At 39.3% G+C, this 22890-nt stretch overlaps 1 protein-coding gene across 4 annotated transcripts; it reads left to right on the top strand.

Moving 5' to 3' along the window:
* The first annotated feature begins 404 nt into the window (after window positions 1-404).
* Window positions 405-22170, top strand: LATS1 (large tumor suppressor kinase 1). 4 transcript variants are annotated; one of them, XM_059841989.1, is made up of 8 exons: window positions 405-641; window positions 4524-5029; window positions 7104-7254; window positions 9085-10613; window positions 15245-15827; window positions 16537-16719; window positions 16950-17056; window positions 18020-22170. In XM_059841989.1, the coding sequence occupies exons 2-8, from the start codon at window positions 4679-4681 to the stop codon at window positions 18533-18535; spliced, it is 3420 nt and encodes a 1139-aa protein (XP_059697972.1). In that variant the 5' UTR covers window positions 405-641; window positions 4524-4678; the 3' UTR covers window positions 18536-22170. The 4 variants fall into 4 exon arrangements, with proteins under 4 accessions (XP_059697972.1, XP_059697974.1, XP_059697973.1 ...); XM_059841991.1 differs by having other exon boundaries at window positions 7104-7239; XM_059841990.1 differs by having other exon boundaries at window positions 406-641; window positions 9088-10613.
* The last annotated feature ends 720 nt before the right edge of the window (window positions 22171-22890 follow it).

Raw genomic sequence — 22890 nt, forward strand, 5'->3', positions numbered from 1 at the left:
TGCCAATGAGCTCCTTAGAGCAGCTTATTTGAAATTTATTTGAAATGCAAAACATGGAAATGAAATGGATGCACTCCGAGTGCTAACCGGTGGGTTTTCCTTCCTATTGGTCTGTAACGAGTCCATCGTTCGGGCATCAGCTGAAACACGAGGTTCAGCGGAGCTTTCTCCCCCCCCCCCCCTAAAAGAAAATCGGAAAATCAGAAAATGGGAATTTGTCTGTGGTGCTCGGCACTGGGCCGGGAGAAGCCGGCCGTGCCCGGTAGTGCAGTGCAGTGTAGTGCTGTGCAGTGCGGCTGCGCCGCCCGGGCGCGCAGGGGTTACAGGGCGCAGCCGCTCCCCGCCGGGGCGGGCGGGAGCCGCCGCTGCTCCATCCGGGAGCGGCAGGAGCCGCGCGAGGCAGGCCGGGATCTGCCCATATCCGGACGGCTCCGCGGCGGGGACACTGACAAAATGGCGGCGCCGAACTGAGCGGCCCGAGGCGGCGGCGGGCGCTGGCGGAGGGACCGAGCGGGCGCTGCCGGCATCGCCGAGGGGCAGAGGAAGAGCGGAAGGAAGGGAAGGGCCGCGGCCGGTCGGCGCCGCGCGGGCGGGGCCGAGCTCCGAGCGCCCGGGGCGCTGCCGCCGCCTTCTCGCCTCAGGTAGAGTCCGCCGTGCGCGGGGCCGGAGGGGGGTCGGGGCGGTAACGGGCCCGCTGCGGCTCGGCCCGGCGTCCTGGGCCCCCTGCGGGACGCAGCCGTGGCAGGAGCCACCTCAGGTCACGGCCTGGGGCTGGCGAGGCGACAGAAGCGCAGGTGTCCCAGCGGGGCACGTTCGGGGTACTCGGCCCGGCCGTGAAACCCTCCTGGCCTGTGTGGTCCCTGGGAGGCCGGGTCCTGCTGTCCTGCAGCAATCCGTGCCGGCCTGAGCAGCGCGGCGGGGCATTGGCTGCCCTGCAGTTGTTCGCCGTGAAGATCGCTCCGAGGTGCGCCTGAAATGACTCCTGCTGCTCCCGGGAGTACACGAATGTGTACGTAGAAGAGCTGTATCCTGCTAAAGGAGATAGCACAGCGAAAGAATGGAAACAAACCGAGCGAATGCACAATGTTCCTAGTGTTCAGCTGGCCTCTGGTTCTTTCCAGCTCTGGCTTCTCTGACCATATGTAGTTGTGCTTATGTGCTAATTTCGGGGTCCAGTTTTCTCCTCATCGTATGAAAACTTTTAGCACTGGAAATGCATCCTTTGGGAAATTGCTGTTGCAGCTCAATGACTTGTTACCTGAAAGAAGAGCCTCCTTTAGTTGGTCTGAGCCAGGTCCCTACAAACTTAATTTTATGACTTGTGAAGTCTCTGTTACTTTCTTTATCCCTAGCAGTGAAGCATTGTGATTTTGTAAAAAATAAACTGTTAGAATAAGTACATGAGGGAGGGTACCTACGTACATTAATATGTGATGTTCCCTACTCAGTTGGAAATACAGGCATTGAAAGTATTTTTATAAGGAATTTTAAAGTTAGATTCAAAAGCTGTGTATTTTTACCCTCAGAAAATCATGGGAGTCATTGACAGTTGCATGTTGCCATTCAGAGCATCACAGGCTCTTTTGGGTTGGAAGGGACCTTAGAGATAATCCAGTTCCAGCTCCCTGCCTCTAGACCAGGTTGTTCCAAGCCTCATCAGGCCTGGCCTTGAACACTTCTGAGCTTTCATTCAAGTACTTACTTATATAAGCTTTTATATAATCTTTTATGATTATAATGTAAAAAAAAAAAAACCAAGGTGGTTTTTTTTTCCCCCCTACAGTTTGACCTGTAAAAGAAAATACTGTATTCCCATATTTTGAAAAGAGGTGAAACATTATTTTCTTCAACTCCTTTGGGGAAGAGAATTTAATCAGCAAAAACAGCTGCATTAACAAACAGATTATTAAGGACACAAAACTACAGGAGGGAATAGACATCAGTTCCCATGGATACAGTTGGTGTTTGGTAGTTAGAAGTACAAAGTTGAGATCCATTTCTTACTCAGCAGTCAACACTCTCTTCCTTTAAAATGTGTGCCAATGTCTATAAGCAGAGATTACTTGTGAATTCTGAGGTTCATATATAAAGCAAGGTGAACTGTAGTAATTCCTGTTTTCTGCAGGACTAATTTAATTTGTTTTCTAAGAACTAAGACTTAGTTTAACATGTACATGCTGGTACCCATCAGTGCTGCCAAAAGGAACAACCCACCAAAAAGAAAAGTTATTTATTTGGGTAAGTTCCTTAGCTTGGTTCATGCTGTGTGGCCTTACATACAGTTACACTGTCTGTGGTAAGTGGTGGGAGATAAGTGGACCGGCTGGTTTACACTCCTAAACCTAAACTGCTGCTAAAGTTTTAGAGTGCAGCTTTATTTTCCAAGACTGCTCCTGATTTATTATTTTAGTCTCCTGTTAATTTAACCTTGATTTCTCTTAAGGGGTGTTAGATTTATCTATCCCAGCTATCCGAGGTGTAACCATGAAGTGAATACTTCAATACCAGATGAAATTTGTAAAATATGTAGCTGCAAAACCTGTTTTCTCCTGAATTCCAGGCCTTTGGAATTTGTTAAAAACTTATGTAGGGGTATTTTGTCAAGTTCTTACTTCATTTTATTTGGAAAAAGTTTCTTTGGAAAGACTATTTTCAATGTCCTAAATACCGCATGTTTGGAAAATTATTTTGAAAGTGGCCAAAATTAAATTACATTTTAATAGCTCTCATGCTGTACTTTCTGCTGATTTCTGGATTTCTTAATACTTCAGGCAAAATTTCACTGTTAATTATTAAAATTCACTCATGTCTGATGATCTCTTCCTTATTCAGTGAGCTATAGAAGAACTATATGCTATCAGACTGTATTAAACATATAACTACCCAACTGCACTCAAGGTTTCAAAGCTATCACAGTGCAAAGAAGGATTGTGAATGCAGTTATACCCCTTAAGATTTAGCAAGTTTCAGAAGAGAAATTATCTTATTTCTAAAATGGTTCTCCAAGGAGAATGGGATTAAGTGGATATCCGTTAAGTGTTTCTTTTCACAGTCCTCATTTATGTATCACTTCCCAGCTTTCAGGTTTTATTCATATATGGGTAGCATGAGTATTTAATTCATATAATTTGCATGTGTTTCTGAGAGTTCTTTTTCCTATTAACTTGTCATATTCCCCCTCAATTTCTGAATCACTAATTGGTTTGTGACAGTGCAAGTGTTACAGAAATGAAACCTGAATGAAGAAAGAGTGACTTTTTTGTAGACTGTGTGAAATTTGGATACTTGCTTAATTTCTGTCTAATATGCGAAACATTTAGCAACACAGTAGTAAAGGAGCACTGTGAGTTGAGGTTCAACATTTTTATTGCCTTTGAAGAAAAGACACAGCTGAAACATTTAGTTTATTTTGCTCTGCCTTAGTAACTGATCTTCTGTGAAGCAGTAGAGACTGACAAAGTTTAATTTCATGATACTCTGAAGAGGCAAAGGCTCTGCAGTTTCTTCAGTGTTTCACTGTGGTTGCTTTATCCTTTGCCATGCAGTTGCAGTAATAATTAGTGCCCAGCCTGAACACAGAGATTTGAGTTCTCTGCAGACATGGGGCTCTTTCCCTGATGAGTCAGCGCCTTCAAAATGCAAACGTTTTTTATTTGGCTTTTGGCAGAAAATTCTGTTTCCCTTACCAAATGTCATAGCTATGCTCTCAGCGAATTTGATGCTTGAGTTGTTAAACAATTTTACAGTAAAAAAAAATCCGATTAAAATTTTTTTTGTTTCTCTTCCTACTCTCATTTTCCCTTATGTAAAATAAATTTTCAAATTACTTAACTATTGACGAAGACTGGTTCAAGGAGACTTGAGCTAAGACACTGTGAAAGCCTCAGAATCTGAACCCTTAAACAGATCCAAGTAGCAGATGATACAAGAGGTCATAAAGTTGCATGTGATGAGCCAGGCAAATGTTTATTTTAACAAATGTGACTGCTAGAGAATGGCTAAAATCACTGTAATTACATGCTCTTACTGGTGTACTTCTCACTTCCATCTTTTGATGGAGCTGGATGTCAGAATCATTGAACAGCAAGGTTATTTGATCCATATCCTGGCTGACTGGGTAGTAGAGTTGGCTCTTCTAGCTGCAAAGGTGTTGATGGGGAGAACATAGGTTACAAATGGACACAGGAGAGAGGGGAGGCAAAGAAGCAGTGCTGGCACACACCAGTGGTTCATATCTGCTCTCGAAAGCTTTGTCCACCACACAGAGCTCTTTATACTATGCCCACATCCTTTGCAATTCAGGACTGTTTCGACTTGAGGCACCTAAACCATTAGTTGTTAACAGTTAAAAACCCAACATGGTTTGTAAATTAGTTTGAGTAAAGACTGCCTGAAGAATTCGCTTAGCGTGCTTTTAGTATCTGTGAAGGCAGTGCTGCATGTGAATGTTTCACAACTCCAGTGCTACATTGTGAATTTTTTTACTGCTCTGTTAAACGTGATTTGTTTTTTTTTATTAACAGAATTGCAGTTTTGGGTTGTGACAAACTCCAGCACTACCGGAACCAAGATTTCACAGCAAGGAGCCACTGCTTTCACAAGTTCTGACATCAGCCAGTCTTCCTTGAATTCTGGTGTGTGCGAGTCCTTGGTGGAGGTTGCATATATACATGTTTTCATGAAGAGAAGTGAGAAGCCAGAAGGTTATAGACAAATGAGGCCTAAAACTTTTCCTGCCAGTAATTACACTGGCAGCAGCCAGCAGATGCTACAGGAAATACGAGAGAGCCTCAGGAATTTGCCTAAACCCTCAGATGCTGCTAAAGCTGAACACAGCATGGGCAAAATGTTACCTGAAGATCCTAGACAAGGCCGAAATCCCCCCAAATTTGTAACATATCATAAGGTTTTGCAGGAGATAAGAAACTCACTTCTGCCTTTTGCAAATGAAGCGACCTCAGCTGTCAAAGGAACATCAGAAGTTAATCGACAGATGCTGCAAGACTTGCAAGCTGCTGGCTTTGATGAGGTGAAGTGTTTTATTTTGAAGATTTGGTGTTCTGCTAGCTATAAACTATTAATGCATGTTGGTCAGGAAATGTTTGAACAGCATGATAAGCAAAAAGCTTCAAAATATGGTAGATTTCTGATTAGGACATGAAACTGGTAATAGTGGGGGATGTAGAAGAGGACTAGAAGGATTTAGAGAGACTTGGCTTTGGTTTTTTTAGCATCTTGTCCAGATTGTTCTTATGTGGTAGATTGTTTTAAGTATATAATTTTAGGCAGAGAGGACTGGACTCTCTAGAACATGGAGAGAGCTTGCCTCTGACACTCAATTTTGGATTGTGCTCAATTAAAATGGGTTGATAAAATATGGCCGTTCTGAATTGAAAGGCAATACCAAATATTTTGGAAAATAATCTGAAATGTGGTTTCCAGAAATGAAAAATGAACATTTACAGCTCCTGTGTTTTTACTGGGACCTGCACATCACATAAATCACACTTGTTTTCATGCCTTCTTTGTAAACCTGGGTACAAAAGCATGTGTAAAAAGAGCTAGCAAACCACTCTTCTTGCCAAAGGAAAAAGGCACAGTACTACAACAGGGATTAACTTTTCAGGCATACACTGCTTGCAATAGTGACCAGCTCATGAGTTCTGCTGTCTGTGATGCTTTGGTATTTACAGAGATATACCTCTACCATGAGTAAGCTTCTCCAAAACTACCAACTGGCTTTTCTTCAGCAGCATCCCAGTGTCAAGTACTGATAGTGGCTTTTCATGTTCCTTTCACTTGATCAAATACACAGTCCAGACTGTGTGTCAGGAAGAATGGAAGGATTTTATAATGATAAATGATTTTTGTAATAATTTGCTCCAGCTCTGTGATTCATTGCTGAGGTTGAGGAAGTTTTTTTGTTGTTGTTGTGTGGGATTTTGGGGCAAGGAGGCGTGTGCGTTTGTTTTTTCAAAGTAGATTGGTTCTCAGCTCCATTTTTACAGATTTGAACCTGCAGCTGATTTTGCAGACTGAAGGTTGTGGTATGTGGCTGGACAATAAATTAGAAAGGTATCTTAAGTTGGTATTTTTGTTGGATCCTTTGTATCTTGAAGCCTTTCGCTTCTACCCTTTGTTCTTGGATACAACTGCAAATTCCCATGACTCTTGTGATTATATGGGGCTTTTTTCAGTGATTATATGGGGCTTTTTTCAGGCATATTGCCAGCATAAGCCCTTTCTGCCATGTGTTAACCTACAGTTGTGTTGCCACAATAGCCCATATGGCACTGATCCACACATGTCCCTAGGAACAGATACAGCTGAAGTAGGAAAGCATTTTTCTTGGTTGAGAAGTTTCAAAATGTACTGAATTTTTTTTTTTTTTTACAAATGAAATATCAACAGACGTTCTTGTTATTTCCCTCCTCCTCTCAGGTAGTAGGGAGCATTAAGGGGTAAATTGGAAGAGATAGATATCAGTAAGTATCGGGTGTGTGTATATAGATAGTTTTTTATGTATGTATGTATGTATAATAATCAGGGTAGAATGCTTTTCATTGTAAGAGGGTTTTTTATCCTAAATATCTTACAGAAAATCTCTTTTGCTTACTATAGTTCAAGTTAAATCCTCATATGTTCTGTGTATAGTGATACTCTTTAAGACATTGACTTAATTCATATCACACAGGTGACCAAATTTTTGAGCTGAAAATATTATGTCTGCTTTTTCTAAGGTCAGCTGGTCCGTAAAGATTGCAACAACTTTATTTTGTATAGGTTTTTTTATTATAAAGTCTTTTTTTTAAGGGTTGTATGACCAAACTGCTCTATGAATAGCAAGATGACTTAATTTACATCAGACTGCAGTGCTTCATTTGGTTAACTTTTCTTCTGAACATCCAGATTGCAGTACTATTTTGGATGATCTCTTCTGGAGAAGACATTTTAAAATTAGTTCTGAAACAATTGAGAGAAGTCAATACTTTGTAAAATTACTTTGGTGAATTTAGTGGAGAATATTTGGCTAAATAGCCATGATTTTTGGTATTTTTTGTGATTTTCTTGTAAATAATTTTTGTATACAATTTTCTCTTTAGGATATGGTTATACAAGCTCTTAGACAAACTAACAACCGTAGTATAGAGGCTGCCATTGAATTTATAAGTAAAATGAGCTACCAGGATCCTCGTCGGGAACAGATGGTTGCAGCAGCAGCAAGACCTGTAAACGCAGGTATGAAACCACCAGGTAGGTGTATCCATGGTGACTCAGTAACTCACTGAGTGTATTCTTATAGGTGAAACACGGAACATAGTAAATTTTGCCTTCACGTGCTCACAGTAGAACAGAAATGCTGAGATACAGGTTTTTTTGCCTTTAAAACCAGCATTTTATATATCTGATGCAATCCTTCTGAGAGATAGGCCCATTTGACTTGAGTTTCTTAAGCATTGTTTTATAACTGCATGGTTTTATTACTGTGCGTAAACATTTTTTATACCAGGAATGGCATTCAGATCTCGTTTTGGTAATTTCTGTTACCTTGCTGATGTGGTGCCTGTGTGGTGTTCTGTGTCAGGCGCCACTTAGAAGTAAGTGCTGAGCATTGAATTCTTCTTGAATTTTTTTTCCTCTCTTCACGCACACTCCCACACAACAGCATTCTGTATGTGTGTTTTTGTGTATGTATTTGTCTGTGTGTGTATTTATATATCATATAACTATGATACTTGTATTTTAGGATGTGATGTTTCAGCATCACTCTGCTTAATTTCCTGCTTGGTTCCAGCTTTTGTTTCTGTAGTTTTTAAGGCAGGCTTCATGTTCTTAGAGATGTTAGAGGATGGACTGTGTCTTTACTAGCAGAGTCAGAATTTTGCCACTTGCTATTATTGCTTTCTGAACAGATGCTAGCACATTTTTAATATGACTTGATGCCTTTTTAGTAGCATACACCTGAAAAAAGAGTAACTTTAAAATGCAGCAGAAATACTGAACTTTGATTAGACTAAAGTTAGGTGCTGAGCTGCTAGCACCGGGGTTAGATTTTAAATCAACAATATAGGTAGGAGGAAAAATTAGTCAGGAGTTGCAAAGAACAGCATCATTTTCCTTTAGTCTGTTAAGCAGGATTAGTTGGTGCTTGTATGAAGTTCATAGGTAAATTCCCCCATTTAGACATAGTTTTCATTGTTACCTGCAAAAATATAGTAATTAACATGTTCTTTAAGTGAGGACAGGGTGATTTTCAGCAATTAAAGTACTGCATGCGTTTACACATATTTTAGTGTTAACATTATAAAAACCACAGTAAGACTACCTGCACCATCAGTTCCTTGTATATTTTGTTTATATGATGCAAAATAGCATCTGCAAAGTTAATAAATAGTAGGGTTTTGCTCTGTAAATTTTGCATTTATACAGTTTTAATTTTTGCCTTTCTATCTACAACTCTTTTACTCAAAAAGATACAACTTTTAAAATTAAAGTACTTAAATTCTGCCTTATGGGAATATGACAAGTCTGGATGATCTGTATGCATATAAGGGTGCAAGCCTTGATTTTACAGCATTCAGTTAAATTTTAGTTTAAGAACACTAAGTGTTTTGCAAGTGTTAACTGGAAAGGATAGCAACATAACATATTTTTCCATGCTATTACTTTTTTTTGCATTTGTGCTGAGCATTCTGAGAGTTTCTTGTACACATGATTAAAAATACATTTTGTGACTAATATAATTTTGCGCGTTACCATTTTTTTCAATTAAATTTTACATTTTTACTGAAGCAAAATACATTTTCAGCAAAGCAATTTCTGAAAAATCCCTTTCTGGTGTTATAGTTTTATAGTTTCAATGTGGTTTTTTTCCCTCTTATAGGTACACTGAGCATATTAGCATGCAGTGCTGTGTGTTACTAGAAATAGTTTTCATATGAAGTACAGTGGATTATATTGTGTCAGAAAATTTAAGTCCTGTTTCCGTAGTAATTAACACAGAAGAAGAAAATATTCTTCACAGAAGCAGTAAATAGGAACACTTTCCAATCATGTAAATGCTGTGTTTTCTTCTTGTGGAAGCAGGGGCTGTCCAGCAGTCAGTTAACCGCAAGCAGAGCTGGAAGGGTTCTAAGGAGTCCCTGGTTCCTCAGCGGCACGGCCCTTCCCTGGCAGAGGGTGTGGTTTATCGCTCGGAAAGTCCCAGCTCGCAGCCCGATGTAGGAAGGCCATTATCTGGATCTGGCATTGCGGCATTTGCTCAGGCTCATCCTGCCAATGGACAAAGAGTGAATCCCCCACCTCTACCGCAGATAAGGAGTGTCACTCCTCCTCCTCCACCTCCTCGGGGGCAGACACCCCCTCCAAGGGGAACTACTCCTCCACCTCCTTCCTGGGAGCCAAATTCTCAAACAAAGCGGTACTCTGGAAACATGGAATATGTCATCTCCCGTATTTCTCCTGTGCCACCAGGAGCATGGCAGGATGGTTATCCACCTCCACCTATGAATCCTTCTCCTATGAATTCATCTGCACAGGGTCAGAGAGGCATGAGTGCTGTCCCCATTGGCAGGCAACCAATAATCATGCAGAGTTCTGCCAACAGCAAATTTAGTTTTCCCTCAGGAAGAGCTGGAATGCAAAATGGCAACTGTCAGGCAGAATTCATAGTTCACCAGAATGTGGTGTCTGGAAATTCAGTGAGTCGCCAGCCACCCCCGTACCCAATGAATCCAACTAACAGGCAGAGTCCCACAGCACTGCAGATGCAGGCAGGAGGATCTGCTCCTCCTTCAGCATACACCAATGGGAATATTCCTCAGGCGATAATGGTGCCAAACAGAAACAGTCACAACCTGGAACTTTACAACACAAATGTGGCTGGAATACCTGCATCCTGGTCACAGCCTTCCCCTGTGCAGCCGCAGTCATCGCCGGGCAATGGGCACGACTTGCCTGCATGGCAGCCCAGTATTCCCGTGCGCTCAAACTCCTTCAACAACCATCACGGCAGCAGGCAGAGTCACTCGGGCAGCTCCCAGCCTTCAGCCACCACCGTCACAGCCATAACGCCAGCTCCCATTCAGCAGCCAGTGAAAAGCATGCGAGTGCTGAAACCAGAGCTACAGACTGCCTTGGCACCCACTCACCCTTCCTGGATGCCGCAGCCCGTGCAAACTGTTCAGACCATTCCCTTCTCCGACGGTCCCTCTACCAATATGGCAGTTATGTCTCCTGTTGCAGAGGCACCAAATTACCAGGGTCCCCCACCACCTTACCCTAAACACTTGTTACATCAGAATCCTTCCGTCAATCTGTATGAGGCAGGACCCAAGCTCAACAAGGAGGAGCCACCTCCTTTATCCAGGGAGGATGAGAATGAAAAGAATTACGAATGTGTTGATTCAACAGATAAAGAAAAGAAACAAATTACAACCTCACCTGTTCCTGTTAGAAAAAACAAGAAAGATGAAGAAAGAAGAGAGTCTCGCATTCAAAGTTATTCCCCTCAAGCCTTTAAATTCTTCATGGAACAGCATGTGGAGAATATACTCAAGTCACACCAGCAACGTTTGCACCGGAAAAAACAGCTAGAGAATGAAATGATGCGGGTAAACTCTTCCTTCTTTCTAAATATATGACTAAACTCTTCTTGTATTACTTTTATAAGATATATCTTAATTGTAGAATTAAATAGTACAGATAAGTAGAAGATTTAGAACTTTAGTATTGAAATCTATTTTTAATCTCTGTATTTAAGATGTGGCAAGTTACTTCCATGTCTTGTTTATGTATTTAATTTTCTTCTTAGAAATTGATTTTTAAGTAGGTTTTTTGGATGTCTAAAGGTAATTTGTATGGCCAACATACAGTAAGGTGGCAGACTTAAAACAATTGTTACATGAACTGAGATGTAGCTACATGCCTCGTAGCTTTTTGTTATGGGTTCTACTTAATCCTGATTTTTGAGTTACAGGCAATATTTTAATGATTTTTAAAAATATTTCTGTTTTTTTTAAACTGAGTACTGAAGGTACAAGCAAACTGGCGACAAGTTGCAGGCTGGCTAGTGCTTTTATATAGACATGCAAACAGTAATATTATTTACATTCTGAAGTTTGTTATCAGTAGGGATAGTTTTTTAAAGTTCAAATAAAAAAACTATTTAAAGGTTAGTTGGGGTTTTTTTAGAATGAAAGAGATGGTATCTTTTGTCTAATTATTTTGTAATCTGCACTGTAAATGTATGTTTTTCACATATATCTGTTTTATAATTATGCCCTTCAAGAGCAACTGAAGGGCATAATTATAAAACAAATACATGTGAAATCAACTTTTTTGTGCCTGCATGGAGTCAGTGGTCTATTTCTAGTGTTTCAGTGTTCTGTTAAACCAAATCAAAAGGGTAAAAACTAGAGCTGATAAACATATGTCATTTCAAAAGAGAAAACAGTGGGAAGTAGGGAAACTAAGATTTGCAGAAAGGTGAAATTGAGATGAGTCACACAGATATATTTCTTAACAACTGTAGTTGAAAGTTTGACATAAGTATGATGTTCTTTATATTTATTCTATTGAGAGTATGTATTTGGCTTATACCACTTTCTTGACATGCTGTTTTTTTAAATCTGTGTTTTCTTACTCTTTGAAAATTCTTACTGAAAGTGTTTGATTAATCACAAATATGTAAATGTTAGCAAGATTTCATCCTGGAACTCTTACTAGATCTTTATTCTTAGTCTTCTCTCTTTCCTTTTTCACTTCACTAACAGCTGATTTAAACTGTTAAGGTGTGGGAAGCTTTCCTGAACTCTGTAGCCTCCATCCCTGTGTAGACAAGTAAGATTCTGAAGCAACAGTGTTTCTTAAGAATAGCATGATCCCTTTTTAGAGGGCTTTGCATGCAACCCTGCATCAAAATTAAGCATGAATTTATTTTGGCTATTTTTGAGTACTTAAATGTAAGATGCTAATTAATGTTGATTTGCAAACTTCACTTTCCCTTCTTACTGTGTTGTATTCTGTAGTATCTCAGAATAAGTATTATTTATATAAAAGCACTGATATAACTTCTCTTGATATTTTTCTTGTGCTTTTAAAGCACCTTAGTAGGAGTATTTTGTAATATTTATAATATTAATACTAGAGTTTTAATAGTTTATGCTGGATTTAAAGCTGGGATGTTTAATGACAGGCTGGAGGGTGGAAGATGGGTTATTGTGCTGCAGCAGACCTCTCCTTTTTCATAAGCATACTGGAGAGGAATGCCACAACAATAAATTATATTTTGGACCTTCATGAGAAGGAGAAAAGGAAATTATTTATTTTCAGAAAGTTTTAAGAAGATTAAGCAAGTATTGAATCCCTTCTTTTCTGCGCTTTGAATTTTGAAAGAAAACACCTCAGAATGCATCTGTGAAAATACCTGCTTTCACCAGATGGTGTATTTCTAGCATATGTGACATATTTCTATGGTCTCCTAGCAGTTGAGTGGTCTCAAAAGTGTTTGATTTAGATGTGTGAGTCTGGCCAAGAGTTATAATAGGTGTCTTTCCTGCAAAGAGAAGCCTAAGTCATCCTTTAAGGCACAGCAAGATGAGAAGGAAGCAAAATGAGAGCAAACTGTGTGATGATAGAGAGCCAGTCAGGAAAGTTCTGGTGTCTGACGTCTTCTTGAAAAAATTGGAGATACACTTGCAGAAAGGTTTGTGCAGCTGACAGTTTGTTAATTTTTGGTAAATGCTGAAGCTGAGGAGAGTTCTAGGGAAAATACAGCAGTTCAGAGAGAATGTAATTAAGTGGATGACAGGGAAAAATGAAGGTGGGTTGAGGGAAGACATGACAAATTGTAGTACTTGGGCTAGTTTTTTACTATAAAACGGTTCAGATGCAAGAGCTAGAGAGCAGGTAGAAGAAAGCAAAGCTTTCCAAAACCAGGGTTTTGGAGACTTTGTATATCTTGCAGAGATTAATTATTGTATTGAGTCTCACTCCTAGGGGTTTGTTGGCATCTAGGTTTTATTCTTGGCTAGCTTTGTCAGTGATGGCTGGGGTTCAGTTTGTGTCAACTGGGTCTGTACTGAGACAAGCTTTAGGATTCAGGTGGGCCTTAAGAAGGTGACCCACCATTGTCTGAACTTCACCAGGCTCAGGTCTTCAGCTGTTTTCTTGACATTTGTAAGTCTTAAAAAAGTCCTCCTTCTGTGTTGAAGTGTGCCTTAAGCTGTTCATTCATGGAAAACTTCAGATGTTTCTGTCTTGGAAGACGCAGATGTTCCTGCAATAAGACAATTTTTTGATTCAAAACATGTAGTTGAACCTATTTCCCACACCAGTCTTGAAACTACAGCTAACCAGTCCTAACTACTGCCTATCTGATGTCTACAAAAAAATTTGTCTCAAATTTGAGACAGCATTTCCGATTTCAATCCTACCAAATTTGTATAACTTGTGAAATTAATTTGGGTAGACGAGCATATTGTATGCATTTTCTGAATTGCATCTCCTTTGGATCCATTTTTGCTCTGATGCCTGTAAGAAGTTATATATTTTCTAACAGTATTTTCTTTAATAGGTGACATTAGTAACCTGTGAAAGCATTTTTAAGATACTGAATGATATCTAATTGTATTTTTTTGGCCTTTTTTGTCAGTTGCATCTATTAGATTTTGTTTCAAGTTATGTTGGAAATCAGGCAAGGCCAAAGTCATCTATTAACATACAGTCTATTCAGGTCTAGACTAGTTACATAGTCCTATTGATGGTTCTGAATACTGCTATGCAGACAGTATCTCACATATTTGAAGTTTTAAAGAGATGGAAGCAGCAAGATTTGGTATCAAGAATCAGTAAGATGTTACAAATGGAAAGCTTTTAGAATAGTGCTTGTGAACAGTTGAGATGTTATCAGGGGTTCAGTGTGGCCATGTTTCAGTTTATGATCAACATGTCCATGAAAAAATAAGGAAGTATGCTATAGGTTGAATTTGGAAATCATTGGTGTGGGATGGTGATTTCAAGCCAGATAGGCAGATAAAATAATTGAGATGCTGTGAGAAAGGTAGCATATAGTAATTTGAAAATGCAGTCAGAAAACAAAAGAATGAATGAACATCAGGCTACGTGGCGATAGTGTCACAGAGAAAAAAAATAAAAAAACTGAAGACAGATTCTATTCACATTAAAACAAAGAAGAAGGATTATTCTAATTCCAGGCCCCGAAATTTGCCAAAAAATGGCAGCAGAATTGGATGGGACTCTTAAGGGAATTGAAACCAGCGAAAATATACTGGGAGGGCATGCAGGTTGGAGTACAATGAGAGTCATCAATGTGGTTCTTGTAGATAAAGGTTTCCACGCTGTAGGTGATGAGTTGTGTGTGGTCTGTGAGTGTTTCAGCTGTCAGAATGTTGGTGGCATTGGCTGCAACACCAGGGATGTTCAGTCAAGATAGGGATATGTATGCAGATAGGAGACAAGAAAAGATCCTGTTGGGAGGAGTGAGCCACTTCAGGAGGTGCTTTGCTCAGCTTGTTCCTAGGTAGAGTGGAGAGCCGTGGTGAGAGTGTGAGTGAAGCCCTGTTAGAAAGGGGTGTGTTATGTGATAAGACGGAATATCAGTTGGTCCAGGCATGTGGCAGAGGTGTGGGCAGGCAGTAGGAAGCAGTGCCAGTAGGATGTCTTTTGGGTAGCTACACGTGGAAGTGAGACAGCGAGAGGGAATGCATACTTCCTCCTGCAGCTGAAATTCTAGAGCATGGTCCACAAGTTCAGTGACTTCTGCTCCAGTTAGTCTGCCTTTCCCATGGCAGCTCCTTAGCCCTCAGCAACTTACAGCTCCTAGACATGTCTTGGCTTTCTTTAACCCTGTAAAGAGAATCAGGGAGGCAGCTGATGCACGCTGTTACTCAGATAATATTATTTGCAGTGGTTTTTATCAGTAATTTGTAAATTACCATTCTTAAGAATGTAGTAGTCCCTTCTCTAGAACCTCCTGGTGCATGGCACCTTGTGCATTTTGCTGTTGAAAGTGATCACATTTCAGTTTTTTATCACTCCTATATGTTTTCATAGAATCCTAATGTGTAAATTAAAACAAAACCAAATCCCTTTAAGTAGTATTTCTTGTGCTGTGTATAAGTATTTGGTTTGCTTTGCCTAAGCCTTGTAATTAATTATGAGAAGATCGCCAAGAATTAAGAGTACTGTTCACTCTTCAGATTTAACTCTGTTTGCTGCACAGGTTGGATTGTCACCAGAAGCCCGGGATCAAATGAGGAAAATGTTGTGCCAGAAAGAGTCAAATTACATTCGGCTAAGAAGAGCTAAAATGGACAAGTCAATGTTTGTAAAAATTAAAACCCTGGGAGTTGGTGCATTTGGAGAAGTTTGCCTAGCAAGAAAGGTGGATACTAACGCTCTATATGCAACAAAGACTCTGAGGAAAAAAGATGTCTTGCTTAGAAATCAAGTTGCTCATGTTAAAGCTGAGCGGGATATCCTTGCAGAAGCTGATAATGAATGGGTAGTCCGCCTGTACTATTCATTCCAAGATAAGGACAATTTGTACTTTGTAATGGACTACATTCCAGGAGGTGATATGATGAGTCTCCTAATTAGAATGGGTGTCTTCCCAGAAAACCTGGCACGGTTCTACACAGCAGAACTGACGTGTGCAGTTGAGAGTGTTCATAAAATGGGCTTCATCCACAGAGATATTAAACCTGACAATATCTTGATAGACCGTGACGGTCATATCAAACTGACTGACTTCGGGCTCTGTACTGGTTTTCGATGGACCCATGACTCAAAATACTACCAGAGTGGTAAGAGAGATACAAGTATTCTTTACAAGGAATTGATTTAGAAATGAGTAGAAAGATGACTGTGCTGTTTCCTTTATGAGAAGGTTTAAGTAGGCTTTTCAAAATCCTACTTAATTACTTGAAACAACAGCTAAAGAAAAAGGTGGAGTGAAAGACAAGTCACAGTTTTGAGAGTGGTAAAATACAGATTATGTGATAACTTGTTTTTAGTTTCCAAAAATAAAAACACACCTTCAAAAACAAGGTTTAAATGACTTCTGATTAGTTTTTCTCAAAATGTTAAATATCTTAGCCCAGACTGTTACGCAGTCTCTGGTGAGAAGATAAAGATTTAAAATCTGATTTATTTTTTTTTTTGCAATTTTAATGTTAGAGGTTTGTGTTTCCTTAAATGTTAAAACAATATACACCTTATACACGCAATGTAGTGATGTTAAGAAAAATCTGAGAAGTATTGAGATCGGTGTTTTCTCAGAGTTATGTCAAAAAATTGCTTAAAAAAATTGTGTCCTCAGAGGTTGGTTTTTTATATCATAAACAAAAATCAACATCTTGATGATAATTTCTTTTTTAACTCTCATCTTCAGTATTGAAACTGAAACAGATTCTGTCTTGTAACACGGAATGTTAATGGATAAAGAAAATTTCATATTAGATAAGAACTAAAGTAATCATCCTCAGTTTTGCCATCCTTGTCACTCCCTGGCAGGTGATCATGCCCGTCAGGACAGCATGGATTTCAGCAGTGAGTGGGGTGACCCGGCCAACTGCAGGTGTGGGGATCGGCTGAAGCCGCTGGAGCGCAGGGCTGCACGGCAGCACCAGCGCTGCCTGGCCCATTCCCTGGTGGGCACACCCAACTACATTGCACCTGAAGTGTTGTTACGAACAGGTAATGAATGTGGTTTTGTACTGCGGTCTCACTGCAAAGTGGCTGGTACTCAGGTGTCCTGCTTTGCTTCTCCCACACTCCCCCTTCTCCCCAGGATGTGGTACTTTACAAAAAAATAAATAATTGTTAATGTGGAAATCTTAAGTATTGAATTCTCTTCTGAACTTTTTTGTTCTTAGAAATTTGAGATTAAAACTATGCTTGACTACTTTATTTGAACTTTATTTCAGGTTACACACAGTTATGTGACTGGTGGAGTGTTGGAGTAATTCTCTTTGAGATGCTAGTGGGGCAGCCTCCATTCCTGGCACAAACGCCACTGGAAACACAAATGAAGGTAACTTTAAAAATCTGGTATTAACAGTCTGAAAAAGGCTTGAAACTTACATAGTTTTACTAATTTGTAGTGAAAACAAAGGTGATGTTTGAGGGCACTGCCTATCCAAGCATATTATAAACTAAAGATTTTAAACTTGACGTTACTGTGGAGGTGCACTTAATTTATAAAGAGACTTCTAGAATCACATTTGTGACTTTTCTGGTCACACAGTAAACATGTCAACTAAAAATCACATCTCATCTCAGCCTTTCACTGTATCTGTTCCAGTTGTTGTTCCCTTTCCCCTTCCCTCTTCCAGTATCTATGTGTTCTTTTCTCGCCTCTTGGCTTCCATGCCTGTTTGCCTGCAGAGGATTTCCTTGGTGATGTACATGCAGGTGCTTAGCGTGGGAAGGTGGAGGAGCAGCAGATGACTGCCTGCTCAAAGCTACTGACAGCTCAGAGCCTTTGGTCCCTTCCTTCCTGAGCCCCTGCTGTTTCAGAGAAAGCATCAAAGCAGTCTTCTCCATGTGTCATTTTTTGCAAAATTGCATTCAGGTGTCTCAAATGTAGTGCAGTATTGATTTTTGATTTTTTTTTTTCAGCTTGAAATCTCTTAGGCTTTACAGTACATCATATAACTCAAAACTCATCTGCCTCATCTGTTTAGGAATGTAAGGCATGTGCCTAATCTCAGGTCCAGATTTTATGGTATCTTTGTTGGTTTATAGCAGAGGTCTTCCATGCCTGACTCTAGTTTAGATTTGGAATGTGAATAAACTTTGCCTGCATTTTGCCAGATTCAAAGACAAAATATTTCTCATCTTTCTGAAAGAGCAGCTTCATGTTTTCCCCTCTACCGTGAAAAACCTTAGACATACTAAATTATTTCTTTGTGGTCATTTGTTTTGTTTCGTTGTTTTAACATATTTTTCCTTTTTTTGAAATTATAAATAAATAACACATCTTCTCGCTTTTAAGGTTATCAACTGGCAAACTGCACTTCATATTCCACCTCAGGCTAAATTGACTCCAGAGGCCTCCGACCTCATTATTAAACTCTGCCGAGGACCAGAAGATCGTTTGGGCAAAAACGGTGCAGATGAAATCAAAGCTCATCCATTTTTCAAAACAATTGATTTTTCCAGCGATCTGCGGCGACAGTCTGCTTTCTACATTCCCAAAATTGCTCATCCTACGGACACGTCAAACTTTGATCCAGTTGATCCAGATAAATTGTGGAGTGATGATGATAAGGAGGGGAACAGAAATGATACCCTCAATGGGTGGTACAAAAATGGAAAACATCCTGAACACGCTTTTTATGAGTTCACCTTCCGAAGGTTTTTTGATGACAATGGCTACCCATACAACAATCCAAAGCCCATTGAGTATGAGTATGGTAGTTCCCAAAACTCAGAACAGCAGTCAGATGATGATGATGATGATGAACAGGCAAGTAGAGGAGTTCAGAGTCGTGATCTGGTTTATGTTTAGTAGAGCAGTAAAGGTCAAAAATTAAATAATAAATTCTGCAGCTTTAGATTTTGAAAAGTCTCTTTCTTTAAGAGTACTGAAAGAAAGATTGCTAGGTAAAAGTGTGCACACTTCTTTTTAAACACTAAAAAAATTATTTCTTCACTTTCCCTCTCTGTACATTTTGTTTCCCTAGAATACAGGGAAATCCTACTTGAGAATTAATTTATTCCAGTGATGTTCATTGTTTAATTTAGAAAAGATTTGATGTTAGGTTAAAAAAAAAAATCACTTGAATATTGTTATTGGTTCTCTGTACTCTAAGTACTCAAAATAGGAAATAGTGATTTTTTTTTCCCTAAGATGCCTGGTATCTATTTATACATATAGTGAATAATTTTAGAGAACAAATCTCTGCTTCAGAATTTTTAATCACAGTTTTTCCATGCATTGACCAAATATAAAACCTACTTTACGCTAATAAAGTTCTCAGATTTATTTCTGAAGACAAAAAAAAAGGCTGCTGTACCCTCACTTCTCGCTGTATTTAGCCTTATTATTCACAGTGTTGGAAAAACAGCTACCTATCTGCTGAAATGTTTCCAGCTGCTGTGGGAGTGGCCTAGTTCTCAGCTTTGAAACAAAAAAGTGTCAGTCTTGGCTATAGTACGATTGTAAGATGATAAAACATTAGAACAAGTATATTTTATTAAATAGTAATTGGATGTGATATTAGTAACACTGTAGCATGTGACTGGTACTCTCAAAGCAGGACTGCTCACTCAGAAACAACTTGTCTCTTGTCATCAGTTCTATAGATGTAAGAGAAAAAAAAGCCTTAGAAACAACACTTCCTGAAATCTAGTTCAATTTTCTGACAACAATTAAACTGTAAAGTATGTACAGTGCTGCTTTAGTTGGAATTTTTAGTTTGAAAAATAAATTTTAGAGTAGTATCTTTATGATAAATTTGAGATAGTAATGGGAAAGTATTCTAAATTATGACTTTTGAGATTTGTTGTGGAGACCCATTTGCCCTGGCTGGAACAGTTTGCTCCTGGTTGCACAGGCACTGAGGAGAATGGCTGTGCATGGGTCTGTCTGAGCTGGCAGTACAGTTTCAATGCTCTGTCTTTCACCGCCTGGTTCAGAAGAGAATTAGGAACTTACAGCTGTGCCTGCTGCCTTCTGCATTAGTTTCCATAATTTCCAGCAGCAGATGCTCAGGTATCTCCTAGGGTCTCATGGAGGGTACTGAGCCTGTTGAGGTTATCTGGAGCATGGATGGGAGCATCACTCTAAGCAGCTTCACTGAGACAAGACCAGGAGTTAAGTGTTGAAAGGCAGAAAGAATTACGGTTTTGCCACTATCCTTCTTTTTCCTAAAATAAACACAGTGGTAAAAAAAAATGCACTATTTTTAGTAAACTTAGTGTCTTTTGAAACATTTCTTCTACGTTGGAATTTAATTCCAATGGATAATCTAATAACATGCATGTAAGCATTACTGCTTTCCTAAATTATTATTTGTGCCATTGCACTGGCATTGCAACTATCTAAACGTCATGAAATAGGTGTTCATAGCTGTTCTTGCAGCCAACATCAGTTAGCAGTTTACTTTTCTCACCAGGCTGGTTTGATTGCTTACGGCCATTTGTTCTCTTTCTGTGCTCCAGTCCAGTGTCTCTGTTTGTGCCAGTGCAACTGTCTCTAGTGTTGTCCTAAATACTGGATCACTGAAGAAAGTGCTTGTTGGTTAGCATTTGGAGTTTCCTTTTTTGTTAGTGTGGTAATTTGAGCGATCCAGTTTCTGGTGTGGTCCAACAATGATTTTTATTGACATAACTGAGGGAACTGCAGCAGGCTGGCAGCGAGGAAGCTTCTTAAATGTACTTTGTCACAGAAGGAAATGTTTGTGGAAGTTCACCCCTCTGCTGTGAAGTGTTTAAATGGTTAGAAGATGGTTGTGAGAAGTTGTTTTCTCAAACAAGTAGTTAGTTCGTTGCTTACTATGAGGAAAAGGAGTTTGCAGCTTAATAAAACAATTCCTGTTCTGCATTTCCCACAGCTGTTGAAATAGAGTAGCTTTTAAGATTTATTTCATTTAGCTTAATTATTATAAAATGGCTGCAGTGCATAACTACTCCATTTTATATATTATGTAAAAAAGATTGCTTTTCATGTAAATAAACTTTAAAGATTATCCTCCTTCATAGTAAGTATCCCAGTAAAACTGGTCTACTTGTCTTGGAGCAAAGTATAATATATTGCTGGTTAAAGGTAATTGAATCAAGCCTGCCTCACCATTTTTGAAGTGCAGAGAAAATAATGTCAGTTCATTAAACTGACTCTTAAAATTGCCTTTTCATCTGAGTATATCTCTCCTCTGCCTGCACTATACTATGGTGTATTCCTCTTTAATACTATTACTGATCCTAGGCAATTTATAAATAATTCTAAAAAAGAATAAATAAGTGTCCTGTAAAGGCACCATTGGTCTAAAAAGAAAAACCAATTGCTTTTATTAAAGGAAATCATTGATTCTTTTAAGGACATGTCCAAATACTGAAATACAAAATGCTCTTTTGCCTTTTTTAAACAAATACTGGAAGTGCTCACAACTTTAGAATTTGGTAGATGCTTCTGGCGTTGTCTAATATCATGTGTTATAAGTTATAATGTTCCTTGTTTGAATTTCACCACCTATATGCTGCAGTATTATGTATTTCCTTGCAAAAAGTACAGTTCATTACAGTCCAGGTTCTCCTCTGACAAAGTTAGTTACACATGAATGTTGTCAGAGCTCTCCAGCATACTCTGCCTTACCCATGTTTTGAAACTTGACGTTTCATACATAGATTCAGAGTCTGTTGAGATTCTTCATAGTTGCTGCTTAAAACATGGGTGTTTCACTGGTGACCTACAATGGGGATTGGTTTGTACAGGCAGTGGAGAAGAGAGGCTCCTAGCCAGCAGCTGTGGAATTCTGCAGTGAGTTTTAGTTCACGTTACCTTTACTTTGTAAAGCATGAAAACAAGTTTCTCTTTTATGTGCCCTTGTATACATATTAATTGTATTTATAAAATGTTCTATAATCCTATTACTTGTACTGTAAATACTATTTGATATTCAGTGGCATTCTATCCTTGGGCAGGCCCTCTTGCTGTATCTTTTCTATCCTCAATTTGTAATAGAATCTATAGAATTTATGGCTAGAAAGTCTCTTTGAGACTGGTGTATCTTCTGCTGTTGCAAAAACTGTGAGTGGGAATGATTTATTTAGACTCCTTTTAATATTATTCAGCTGATAGGCAGTGCAGTGGGTGGGTTCTTAGATTATGCTGCTGTCACTGAAGATATATTAGGCTTTTGTTTCAGATGTTGTGGGTTGTTTCAGATCAGACCTTTAAATCTGTTTGCTTTATTTCAGCCAAAGCAAAAAAGATAATGAATTGGGTCAATATCATAGTAAAATGTTTTGAATGCCTTTAGATGGTCATGATAAAGGCACTGTTCAAGTTTACTGATTTATATATATCTATATAGATATATATAGACATACTCTGTGTGTATATGTATATATAATGTCCTTTTTGTATTATAAGACTGTCAGTTCTTTTGGATTCTCCTATTAAATGCATAGACCATCCCACAATTCTGCCAAAGCGGATCATTCATTTATTCTGTATCTAGCTGGTAAATGTAACAATTTCACATTATCTCATGGCCATAGTAAGTTATTCACTGGGTTTTTGAGTATTCTTTACTTGTCTCAATCATGACCTGAGCATCCCCTTTTGCCAAGTCTCTGCATTCCTGCAATCCTGATACATGTGTGCCATGTGATCTCTGAATGCACATTTGGGTCTTAGGGGCTTATGGGGTGCTGGCTTGGACCATGATCTCCAAGACTCCTGATGTTCGTATGAAGGGAATGTGCATCTTTGCTGACTTTTCCAGTAGGTACACTGGAGCATCCATCCACTTCATCCAGGAGTGCCAGGTTTCCAGTTTGTCAGTGCCCAGCAGTGGAGACTTCCTTGCCCCTGCTGTCTGAACACAGAGCATGTGTGTTTGACCTGGGGGACGGGATATGGGTGCGTGGTTGCACTGACACCTTCTTAAAAGTTATTTTAGAATAAGAAAAGGAATTACAGCTCTCATGAGCAGCCTAACTGAATTCTTGGCTACTGGTAGTCAGTGACATTCCTGAATTATAAAAACTGATCCTGTTTTCTCAGAATTGCTTTCCGTAGTGTAACACTTGATGGAATAATAAACCCTACACTGGATCTTTATAAGAAGTGAAAATTGCATCCTTATTTTGGCTATTCAGACATGAAATATAAACATTAGTTGCCCAATTGCATTTATT

This window comes from Haemorhous mexicanus, chromosome 3, assembly GCF_027477595.1.
Source record: "Haemorhous mexicanus isolate bHaeMex1 chromosome 3, bHaeMex1.pri, whole genome shotgun sequence".
Taxonomy (NCBI): domain Eukaryota; kingdom Metazoa; phylum Chordata; class Aves; order Passeriformes; family Fringillidae; genus Haemorhous; species Haemorhous mexicanus.